The 12101-nt window shown below is 46.2% G+C and overlaps 1 protein-coding gene across 1 annotated transcript in view; it reads right to left on the minus strand.

Annotated features, from left to right (window-relative positions):
* Nucleotides 1-1123: 1123 nt before the first annotated feature.
* Nucleotides 1124-12101, minus strand: part of LOC135895239 (sodium- and chloride-dependent betaine transporter-like) — a 53756-nt gene continuing 42778 nt past the window's right edge. Inside the window, exon 14 of the mRNA XM_065423316.1 lies at nucleotides 1124-1285. Within this exon, the coding sequence (XP_065279388.1) occupies nucleotides 1124-1285 (162 nt within the window). The remainder of the gene's footprint in view (nucleotides 1286-12101) is intronic.

The following is a 12101-nucleotide window of genomic DNA, read 5'->3' on the forward strand; positions in this document are numbered from 1 at the left end:
AGGAAGAGGTGGAGTGGGGGCGGAGCCTTGGATAAGGGGGTGGAGCCAGGATGGGGCACCCACCGGCAAAACCAAAAGTCAGCACCTCTGAGTCGGGGTGACAGGGTCCCGCCCGCCCGTGCAGGGTGTATTTGCTGCCTGTACAAACTTCCCCAGCAGCTGCACAAAGTTGTTGTAATTGTGTCACACAGTGAACCCCACGCTGCTACCGTGACCCCCCCTTGCTCCCCTGCCTGGGCCTGCCCAGCCAATCGCTGCCTCCCCAGCACTACACATGACCTTTGACTTAAGTCAGTCATAGCACTCTCCCACCGCTGTGCTCCAGCTTGGTTGATGCTCTCTGCGCCTGTCCCATAAGTGCCATCACGTCTTTGGTCAAGGGGATGTTCGGGGGTGGGATTTGGTGGGGACTCTGTTCTGAGCGGGGGTGTGGAAAGGGGGCCAGGCTGGGCCAGGGGGGTTGGATATGGGCCAGAGGGTCTCGGGGGCAGTCAGGGGACAGAGAATGAGGGTGTTGGATAGGGTGTGGAAGTCCCAGGGGGCCTGTCAGGGGGCGGGGTGTGGCTAGGGGTTGGGGCAGTCAGGGGACAGGGGGGTTGGATAGTTGGTAGGGCCCTGAGGGGTGATTAGGGGGCAGGGGGGTCTCTGGAGGGGGTGGTCAGGGGACAAGGAGCAGGGGGGGTTGGATGGATCGGGAGTTCCGGGGATCCTGTCAGGGGGCAGGGAGCGGTTGGATTGGCGTGGGAGTCGCGGGGGTCTGTCTGGGTGTGGGGGTGTGGCTAAGGGTCGGGGCAGTCAGGGGACAGGTAGGGGGTAGGGTCCTAGGGAGGCAGTTACAGTGGGGGGGTCTCAGGAGGGGGCAGTCAGGAGACAAGGAGCATGGAAGCTTAGATAGGGGGTGGAGTCCTGGGGGGCAGTTAGGGGCAGGATCCCAAGGGGGGGGCAGTCAGGGGGCAAGGAGCAGGGGGGGTTGGGAGTTCTGAGGGGGGCAGTCGGGGGCAGGAAGTGGGAGGGAGTGGATCGGGGTGGGGCTTGGGCGAGGCTCCCTGGGTGCACACCCTAATGAAATGTGCTGTGCACGCCTATGACCAGAATGCAAAGGCGAAATCCTTTCCCATATGCTTTACAAGTGAGTTTCCTTCTCTGTGGTTATGAGCACTTCCTTGGCTGATGGGGATGAGATCCTGTATTCTGCTTTGGGGCTCTCCAATGGTTCAGACACGCTAGCCTGGTGCTTCTTTGGCTGAGGCAAGTCCTCCGCTGGGGAAGTGAGTTGCATTAGCCTCTGCAGAGAGACAGGCAGACAGAGGGAATCTCTGTTAATTAAACTGACACCCAGTAACAATCCACAGTAATTGCTGTGGGCAAAGGCATTTCAGAGAGCTAACGCTCCACTTTCCATTCCTTTCCCCCGTCTTCTCTCTCTCTCTCAAACACACACACACACACATACACAACTTTACTTTTCTGATCTTTAGCCAGTTCTCATCCATGATTATTCAACCCCCAGGCTTACAATGTTGCTATTTGTTTACATTTTGGGACACATGTATCACAAGGCGCACTAGAGATGTATTTATGGGAGGAGGGACGGTTTTCTGTTTAAGGCACAGGAGTGGGAATCAGTACACCAGGGTTCTATTCCTGGTTCTGCCTCACATCTCCAGTGGCCTCAGACAAGCCCCTTGCGACTTCATTTTTCTGTGGTGCTGAGTAGTCACAACTTCCGTTGACTTCAATGGGAGTTGTGGCTCCTCTGAACTCATCCGATTCGAAGGGCTGATAATAAAGAATTGCTGCTCAGTCCCAGATCCAGTTCACGTCAATAGAAAAATCAGCATCTTCAGCTCTTTGTACCCGTGTTATCAACTGTAAACAGGGTTACTAACACTGCCCTCCTTCCAGGGGTCCTGGGACGCTTTCATTAGAGGCTGTGCCATGCTTTGCGATCATTGGATGGAAAACGCTAGGTAATATTATCCCACTTCACACACCTACCCACAGAGCAGTGCCATAGAGAGAGATGCTTTTAGCAATAGATCTCCCCCCCCCCCCCTCCATGTTTATAGCATTCGTCTCACACCCTATACCCTCCCGAGACCCTGCACTCCCTGGGACTACCACAAAGAAGTGTTTCTCAGTGGTTTTCAGATTCATTGAGCATCAAAACATTTCTCTAACAGACATTGGCATAGCTACATGTGTCTTTCTACTCAGACTGTCTGGCTCAGCACACACCACTCATCTGATCACATGCTTACAGACCGCATCACAAACAGGGCTGAGCAATTAACTCATTTCTATAACTAATTTTGACAGTCTCTCTCTCTGTTTGTGAATTGCCTGCCAACAGATTGTTGTTTTTTCTAATTTATTCAAAAATATTCATCCAGTAATTTCTGGCCTGTAGCTTGTTTGGAATTTGAGCTGTTTTTAGCTGGACACATAAGGTAACAATGTTTGCGTTTCCTGATTGGCCCAGTGGAACTCTGGGAGTTAGCTTGCTGGTGTGAATGTCACAATTACCAATTAGAAATGTGCTTTCCATGAACATACTGCAATAGTCACTTGAAATACAGTATGCTGGTCCTTGGAGCTTTGCTGCCAGTACGTGAATTGCTTAAAATATTCATAGGCAGTGAAAGAAAGAGGAACACAAGCACAGTCAGGGAGACTCCGTTTCAAAATCAGAACAATTATTCATTGAGGATTTTTCTTTTTGGGGGGGGGGGGAGGAGGTGGACAGACCCCTTCCTGCATTTCTAATCCATGTCCTTGGAAGCTTCTTTATAAAGAGGCAGGTAAAAAGTCCATGGAAGTTATATCTGACATAATATAAAGTGAGAGGTAAACAAAAAATATCTCTTATCTGTAACTTGACTAAATCAGTCACTTGAGCACACTTATAAATTAGCACTAACGCATCATAATAAAATATTTGGCACCTACAGGAACTTTTTGGCTGTAGATCTCCAAATGCTTATTAAAGGTGGATAAGTATCATTCCCATGTTACAGCTGGGAAAGTTAAGTCACAAAGGCCCCCATCTACCTTTAATATCAGACAGTTTAACATCTTTCAGCTGTGTAAGCTGGTTGTGTTGTAGACTAGGTAGCTGAAGTCTTGTCTACACACAAGTTTTACCATTTTAATTATATCGGTCTCGTTAATGCAATAACCACCCCTCCAGTGTGAGGACAGCTATAGTTTCCCCAGGGACTGCACCTTGATGTGGTGCGTATGCTTGTGTGCTCCAGGTACCCTGAGAGCTATGTTGGCAGGTGTAGAACTCGTGGTAGGGTCACCCAAGACAGAAAGGTCAAAGGGTAGGAGCCAAATTAAAGGCAGTCCACGGGTCTTACAAAAATGCTCTCTGTTACAGAAACAGCCCGGAGACCAGATGAATCTGTCACAGATTTGCAAATACAAACAACTGGAGAACCATGATGTGCTGGATGTAAAACAAGATGGTACTGATCAACCAGCAAATCCAGCTGACATTCTGATGCTGGAGAATCAAATCCACAAGGAAATGGGGTATCTTCACAGCTAAAAGTAAGTCAAGAATTGGGAGTTGGAATGTTAGATCCCCTGCCCAGCTGACCCCCTTTCCCATGGTTGGCTGGAGTTTGGTAAGAAGCAGATGTGGCTACAGGTTTTTTGGCTGCATAGAGTCTGTTTGAGGGCCGTGACCTTGGACTGGAGCCAGCGTCTTATCTTTGGGCTGAGCTGAGGCATTGAGTTAACCCGTTCTCTTCTCCCTTCCTCCCCCTTCGTTCTCTCGCAACCTGCAAAGGAATCTTCCACTCCACACTCACACCTTTAACCCTTTAACCCTTCCCAAAATGCCTTGCAATATTTGTATGTTGCAACAGCATTAGCAACATACAATGCTGATCTGCCTCCGCAGGGGACCCCTTCAGGGACGGGGCCACTGGATTGTGACAAGAGCACAGGTAGATTGACACAAGTTATCAGAGAAATTAAAATCTTTGTCCTAAGTATACTTGGACTGACTGAGATGAGGTGGACTGGACCCATCTAATTATCATTGGAAGGCATGGTTGAAGAGAAGATGATAAACATTGGGAAGGTTAAGTTTAGCAAGGAAGCTATTACAGCACTGAAGGAATGGGTACCTGCACATTCAAGAATACTGACTGCTCGCTTTATGACAAACCAAGCAAAAGTCAAACTTGTTCAGTGTTATGCACCTAATGATTGCGATGAACAAGGCAAAGATTGTTTCTATGAAAGGTTGCAGAGCGTCCTTGGCAAGATCAATAAATATGATATTGTTATCTCTATGGAAGATCTAAATACACAGGTTGGCGATGATAATACTGGATAATACTGGATCTGAGCACATTATGGGCAGAAATGGCATATTAGAACAGACTGACAATGGAAAATGTTTTTATAATTCTGTGTCCTATGCAATCTATGCATTTCACACAGAGAAAGACAAACTGCCGTGGAGATGAAATGATGGCTTCGCACAGAAACAGCTTGATCATGTTGCCTTTAGTAGGTGCTAGAGAAGATCACAGTTGAACACCAGGCTGTATAGGAGTGCTAGTATTAGAAGTGACCACCATGTTGTTATTGGGACAATCAAAATAAAACCAAAAAGAACAACACTCAAGGCAGAAGGTATGTATGATACTAGAAAGTTAGTAGATCCAACAGTGAAGGCACATTTCAAGATGCAATTTAGCAATAGATTTGAAGAGTTAAAGACACAGATGGATGACAGAAAAACAATGGGAGTTTTTCAAAGAAGCAAGTCAGGATGCATCCAGGACTACCATGTGAGATGAGACTATCTAAAAAAGAAGAATGGCTCCAACCAAATACATGGAAGCTAGTTGAATAGAGGAAAGAATTAAAGAAGAGAAAGCAACAAGAATGAGACAGCAGTAAAAGAACTATTCTGCAACAAGAATATGCGGACAGAGACAAGGAAGTTAAAAGATTAGCCAGAAGAGATCATAGAGAATGGATGAAAAATAAAGCAAGAGACACTGCGGAGGCACATAGGAGAGAGGATTCTACAAAGTTTTCTCTAGTATCTAAACAATTGACATCACAATGCTCTAATCTTTGTAGAATTGTGTAGAAAAGCTCAAGACTGTATGATTTCAACCACAAAGGATGGACAGAGTGCCCATTGGATGGTACATTTCCAGGCTGTGCTAAACCAGCCAGAACCATTAACACATACTGAGAAATGTGAAGACATAGCGGTCTTATCTATATCACTACAAGTAATCGCCTCGGAGGAAGGAACTAAGGCTATAAACCAGCTGAAGAGTGTTAAAGCACCAGGCTAGGATAAAACAAATGCTGAAATGTTAAAAGCTGGGGAGGAAGAGATGGTCAATTACATGTGCAGGCAGTTGAAGAGTGGTCTGGAGAAGGGACACCCATCCAAAGATTGGAGAAGAGGTGTTATCTGCAAAATCCCTGAAAAGGTAGAACAGCTTATTTGTGATAAGTAGAGAAGGGTGATACTCCTAGCTGTACCTGGGAAAGTGTTTTGTATTATCATTTTGAATGGGATGAAAACTGCTATTGATAAAGTACTCAGGGAAGAACAGGCTGGATTTCAATCTGGTAGGTCATGTTCGGAAAAGATTTTCACCTTGAGAAGATTAATTGAGAAAGTTGCATCACATGGGTCAGCAGACTGAGGACTCAGTGATTCATAGATGCCAAGGGCAGAAGGGACCATTGTGATCATCTAGTCTGACTTCCTGTATAACACAGGCCATAGAACTTATATTTTAGAAAAACATCCAATCTTGAATTAAAAATCATGAGTGATGGAGAATCCACCAGGACCTTTGTGATCAGACAGAGACTGCTAAGGTGGTTTGGCCATACCATCAGGTTACCCGTAGCAGAAGCACAAGGTATGTCTTAAATTGGATTCTTCCTGGGGGGAAAAGAAGACATGGAGGACAATGAATGACTCATTGCAGGATGACTGAAAATGATGTTGCCATCATGGAGACTACATATTATTGAGTCAAACAGCTTGCTCTGGACAGACAGCAGTGGGGAAAATGGGTTGCCTCATGCACCTCTAGGCTCAGGAGATTCCACAGCTAAAAGCTAAGAACAGTTCCACTAGTATAAAAGTGCTTATACCAGTCTAGCTTATTCCAGTGTTGGAAGGGGATTAAGGTATACCCACAAAAGGCACCTTTATACCAATATAACTGCATCCACATTAAGGGTTGTACCAGTATAACCATTCCAGTTAAAAACAACAACCCTAACCGAAATAGCAATACTGCTACGAAATCAGTGTGTAGACTAGGCCCAGGTGTTAAGGGCCTTTCCAACTGCATAAAGCTGGTCCAGCTGATAAAAGACCCTTTCCCTGTGCAGAGAGGGCCAGTAAAGCCAAGTCACTTGCCTAAGAGCACAGATGTAGTCAATACTACAAGGCAGGTCTCCTGACTCCCAGTGCTGTTTCCAATCCAGGAAGCTGCATTCCTTGACTGTCTTCTCTGCCTTCCTCCCTTCCCCATTTGCTCAAGGCTTCTTTTCCCCCTCTCCTCTGAATGGGGCTTTGCCTTGTAACTCATTAGGCACCTGAGGTGGGCACTAATCAGCACTGCCACACAGCCTGTCACTTCTAATTAAGTTAGAGTTCCTAGCCAGGAAATAAGAGCCTCATGGGCACAGATTCACCATCCCTGAGGTGACGGAGCTGGAAAGGACATTGTGAGCCCGGTTTTTCCCCCTGATGCAATAGTACTGCAGGGTTCTCCTCTCCACCCATCTCATGTAGCGAGATTTGAATAACTCCCCCCAGCTCCCTAGAGTTACATTCCATCCTCCCCAATTCATTTACATTTCCATCAGCCTGAGCTGTCATTCAAACTGGGACAAACAGGGGGAGAGCTGCAGTGGCACAGGAGCCAGCAAACAGAGCTGTAAACAGGGGAGTTTGAGTGGGAGTTTGCAGGGGGAGTTTGGGGGAAGACTAAGAGAGGCAGGCAGAGGATCGGACAGGTTAGTGAAGGGAGTGTGCAGTGTTCTAGCAGTGTTTTGGTGCTTGTTGGGGGTTTGTTTTGCTGTGGGTGGTGGTGGTTTGGTTTGTGTTTCCTAGATTTACAGGATTTAGGTGGGAAGCCTATGACAGATTCAGAGGCAGCAGTGGTAGTGACCCAAGCAATGGAAGACACAATGAAGATGACTGGATGTGGAAGCTGAGGCATGTACATGATCCTGGAGGGGGTACCTGATAAGAGTTTCGTCTGCACGAAGTGCCGCCTGATAGAGCTGATGGGAGAAAAGATCTGAGGACTGGAGATGCAGGTGGAAACTCTGGTTGAGTTTAGAAAGGGGTTCGAGCGGATGATAGAGCAAAGACCTGAGGAGTCTGAATGGAAAAGCTCAGACTTGCAGATATGAAACAGGACCAAAGAACTCTGAGGGGAGACTGCTGGGTGAGGAAAGTGGACAGTGGAAGCATGTGACTAAGAGAACCAGGCAGAGGAAAAGACAGGCTAATGAAGGAGAAATAGAGCTCAGGAACAGGTTTGCGGAGTTGGAAAATGAAGAAGAAGGGGCACAGCAGGTGGTTGCTGAAGGTGAGAGGTCAAGGAAGAAGAGAAGAGCAGCTAGTCCTATAAGAAGAAAGGAAGAGTCAATGGAGATAACAACACCAAACATGAGCCCCAGGAGGATACGCGATGGGTTGCGGAGGATTGCAAGGGTGAATAGGAATCGAGAGGACTTGCAGCCAGAGGGGACAGGGGATAGACCGGAGAATTGCACCATCACCAGGAAAAGGCAGATCTACGTGATTGGAGACTCCTTACTGAGAAGAATAGACAGGCCTGTAACCAGAGCTGATCCAGAGAACAGAAGGGTGTGCTGTCTGCCGGGTGCTAAAATACGGGATGTGGACCTGAGGCTGAAGAGAATCCTAATGGGAGCGGGAAAGAATCCGCTGATTGTCCTTCATGTGGGAACAAATGATACAGCTAGATTCTCACTGGAACGTATCAAGGGAGACTATGCCAGGCTGGGGAAGACGCTTAAGAAAATCGAGGCTCAGGTGATCTTCAGTGGGATTCTGCCTCTTCCTAGAGAAGGGCAACAAAGGTGTGACAAGATTATGATGATCAACAGATGGCTCAGGCAGTGGTGCTATAAGGAGGGCTTTGGGATGTATGGCCACTGGGAGGCATTCATGGACAGAGGATTGTTCTCTCGGGATGGACTTCACCTGAGTAGGGAGGGAAATAGACTTCTAGGATGGAGGCTGGCACAACTGATTAAGAGAGCTTTAAACTAGGAATTGGGGGGAGATGTCCAGGTAATCTCCACGCCGGATTTTAACATTGAGAGGGAAGAAAACAAAGAAAGAAAGGATACAGCCGTGGGTAGGAGAATGGACATACGGAGGAAGGGTAGTGTAGATACCATTCTAATAGGTGATACTGGTGGTAGAATGTCTGGGCCTAATCAGGTAAAGAATGTGAGCGAAGCCAAACAGCAAGAATTAAGATGTTTGTACACCAATGTGAGGAGCCTAGGTAACAAAATGGAGGAACTAGAGTTACTGGTGCAGGAAGTGAAACCAGATATTATACAGATAACAGAAACATGGTGGAATAGTTGTCATGGCTGGAGTACAGGTATTGAAGGGTATGTGCTGTTTAGGAAAGACAGAAATAAAGGCAAAGGTGGTGGAGTAGCCTTATATCAATGATGAGGTAGACTGTAAAGAAATAAGAAGGGATGGAATGGATAAGACAGAGTCTGTCTGGGCAAAAATCACATTGGGGAAGAAAGCTACTAGAGCCTCCCCTGAGAGAGTGCTTGGGGTGTGCTATAGACCACCGGGATCTGATTTAGATATGGATAGAGACCTCTTTAATGTTTTTAATGAAGTAAATACTAATAGGAATTGTGTGATCATGGCAGACTTTAACTTCCCAGATATAGACTGGAGGACAAGTGCTAGTAATAATAATAGGGCTCATATTTTCCTAGATACGATAGTTGATGGATTCCTTCACCAAGTAGTTGCTGAACCAACAAGAGGGGATGCCATTTTAAATTTGGTTTTGGTGAGTAGTGAGGACCTCATAGAAGAAATGGTTGTAGGGGACAACCTTGGTTCGAGCGATCATGAGCTAGTTCAGTTTAAACTAAATGGAAGGATAAACAAAAATAGATCTGTGACTAGGGTTTTTGATTTCAAAAGGGCTAACTTTAAAAAATTAAGGAAATTAGTTAGGGAAGTGGATTGGACTGAAGAACTTGGGGATCTAAAGGCAGAGGAGGCCTGGAATTACTTCAAGTCAAAGTTGCAGAAACTATCAGAAGCCTGCATCCCAAGAAAGAGGAAAAAATTCATAGGCAGGAGTTGTAGACCACGCTGGATGAGCAAGCATCTCAGAGAGGTGATTAAGGAAAAGCAGAAAGCCTACAAGGAGTGGAAGATGGGAGTGATCAGCAAGGAAAGCTACCTTACTGAGGTCAGAATATGTAGGGATCAAGTGAGAAAGGCCAAAAGCCATGTAGAGTTGGACCTTAAAAAGGGAATTAAAACCAATAGTAAAAGGTTCTATAGCCATATAAATAAGAAGAAAACCAAGAAAGAAGAAGTGGGACCGCTAAATACTGAGGATGGAGTGGAGGTTAAGGATAATCTAGGCATGGCCCAATATCTAAACAAATACTTTGCCTCAGTCTGTAATGAGGCTAATGAGGAGCTTAGGGATAATGGTAGGATGACAAATGGGAACGAGGATATGGAGGTAAATATTACCACATCCGAGGTAGAAGCCAAACTCGAACAGCTTAATGGGACTAAATCAGGGGGCCCAGATAATCTTCATCCAAGAATATTAAAGGAACTGGCACATGAAATTGCAAGCCCATTAGCAAGAATTTTTAATAAATCTGTAAACTCAGGGGTTGTAGCATATGATTAGAGAATTGCTAACATAGTTCCTATCTTTAAGAAAGGGGAAAAAAAGTGATCCGGGCAACTACAGGCCTGTTAGTTTGACATCTGTAGTATGCAAGCTCTTGGAAAAAAATGTGAAGGAGAAAGTAGTTAAGGACATTGAGGTCAACGGTAATTGGGACAAATTACAACATGGTTTTACAAAAGGTAGATCGTGCAAACCAACCTGATCTCCTTCTTTGAGAAAGTAACAGATTTTTTAAACAAAGGAAACACAGTGGATCTAATTTACCTGGATTTCACAGAAGGCATCTGATACGGTTCCACATGGGGAATTATTAGCTAAATTGGAAAAGATGGGGATCAATATGAAAATTGAAAGGTGGATAAGGAACTGGTTAAAGGGGAGATGACAACGAGTCGTACTGAAAGGTGAACTGTCAGGCTGGAGGGAGGTTACTAGTGGAGTTCCTCAGGGATCGGTTTTGGGACCAATCTTTTTATTACTGACCTTGGCACAAAAAGTGGGAATGTGCTAATAAAGTTTGCGGATGACACAAAGCTGGGAGGTATTGCCAATACAGAGAAGGACCGGGATATCCTACAGGAAGATCTGGATGACCTCGTAAACTGGAGTAATAGTAATAGGATGGATTTTAATAGTGAAAAGTGCAAGGTCATGCATTTAGGGATTAACAACCAGAATTTTTGTTATAAGCTGGGGAGGCATCAGTTGGAAGTAACAGAGGAGGAGAAGGACCTCGGAGTATTGGTTGATCACAGGATGACTATGAGCCGCCAATGTGATATGGCCGTGAAAAAAGCTAATGTGATCTTGGGATGCATCAGGCGAGGTATTTCCAGTAGAAATAAGGAGGTGTTAGTACCGTTATACAAGGCACTTGTGGAAGCAGAAAAAGAACTGTCAGAAAAGAACTGCAATGCATGACAGTTTGTTAGCAAGAGTCAGGCTAACTGTAGCCCTGATAACGCGAGATTTGTAGAAGCGAGGATTGTGTGAGGCGGGTGAGAAAGTACTGTGTGAGAAGTTATTGTGACCTTGTATAGATAAGGTGTAGAAGACCTTGTGTAGATAAGGTATAGGAAATATTGTATGTTGGCAAGAGTCAAAACAATTAAGAAATAAGATATCAAGATGGCTTATGTATAACAAAATGCAGCTGTCCCTCATTATTGAAAGGTATAAATGCTTGTTGTAATTAGGTATCAGTGAGAGAGACCTGCTTGGCTCTCTCCCTCTGCACAATTGTGAGAGTGAATAAAGCTTCTGACTTGCTGTACCCAAACAAAAGAGTGAGAACTCAGTCTTTCTCCGACAATTTGGGGGCTCGTCCGGGATGGCAACGCCCTCAGAGGCACCGGCAGTTACTACGGATCGTTCCCCTTCGAACCCCATGGCGCCACAATAGAGGTAGGAGACCTTTTGAAATCTCTATTGGGGTGTCGGAGGAGGACTGTCCGTGGGGCCGTCTGTCCCTGTTGGGCTCACGCCATCCGAACTTATTGACTGTGCAGCAAGGTCAGATGCTGAGCGGCGTAGGGGAATTGTTTGCCGCCCCCTGTATGCATATGCGAGGTGCATAGGATTGCACCTGTGTTGAGGGGTTGTTACCGCCTCAGCAGGAGGGGTTTTTACCGCCTCATAGTCCGGACAGAGGGGTTGTTTACCGCCTCAAGAGGGGTTTTTACCGCCTCGAGTGATGCATCGAGGTACTTGGGAATAGTACCTGAGGTACTTGGGAATAGTACCTGGAGTAAGGCCTTGGGGTGTGTGTGTGTGTGTGTGTGTGTGTGTGTGTGTGTGTGTGTGTGTACACCAGTGTGAATTGAGTGTTACCGGAAGACGCCCAGAGTACTCTGCGAAGTCTTTTGGCTCGTGACCAGAACTACTCTAACGCAAGCCCGGTAACTAGAGGATCTTGTAGGAGATCCGACCCACGGTACGCTAACTCGGCCTGGCATCGTCCGGCGAGGAGGCTGCCTGGGTCTAGGAGTGTGTGAACCCATCTTCCCTCCCCTTTTCCTCTCCGTGTGAGCCACTGACAGTCGGACCATCTCACTGGATGCAACAGAGTAAGCGGCGCCGTCTCTCTGAGATTAGCCGACGCTCTTTGCTGAAGGAAGGTGTAGGAGGTCATGG

Source organism: Emys orbicularis, chromosome 1, assembly GCF_028017835.1.
Source record: "Emys orbicularis isolate rEmyOrb1 chromosome 1, rEmyOrb1.hap1, whole genome shotgun sequence".
Classification (NCBI taxonomy): Eukaryota; Metazoa; Chordata; order Testudines; family Emydidae; genus Emys; species Emys orbicularis.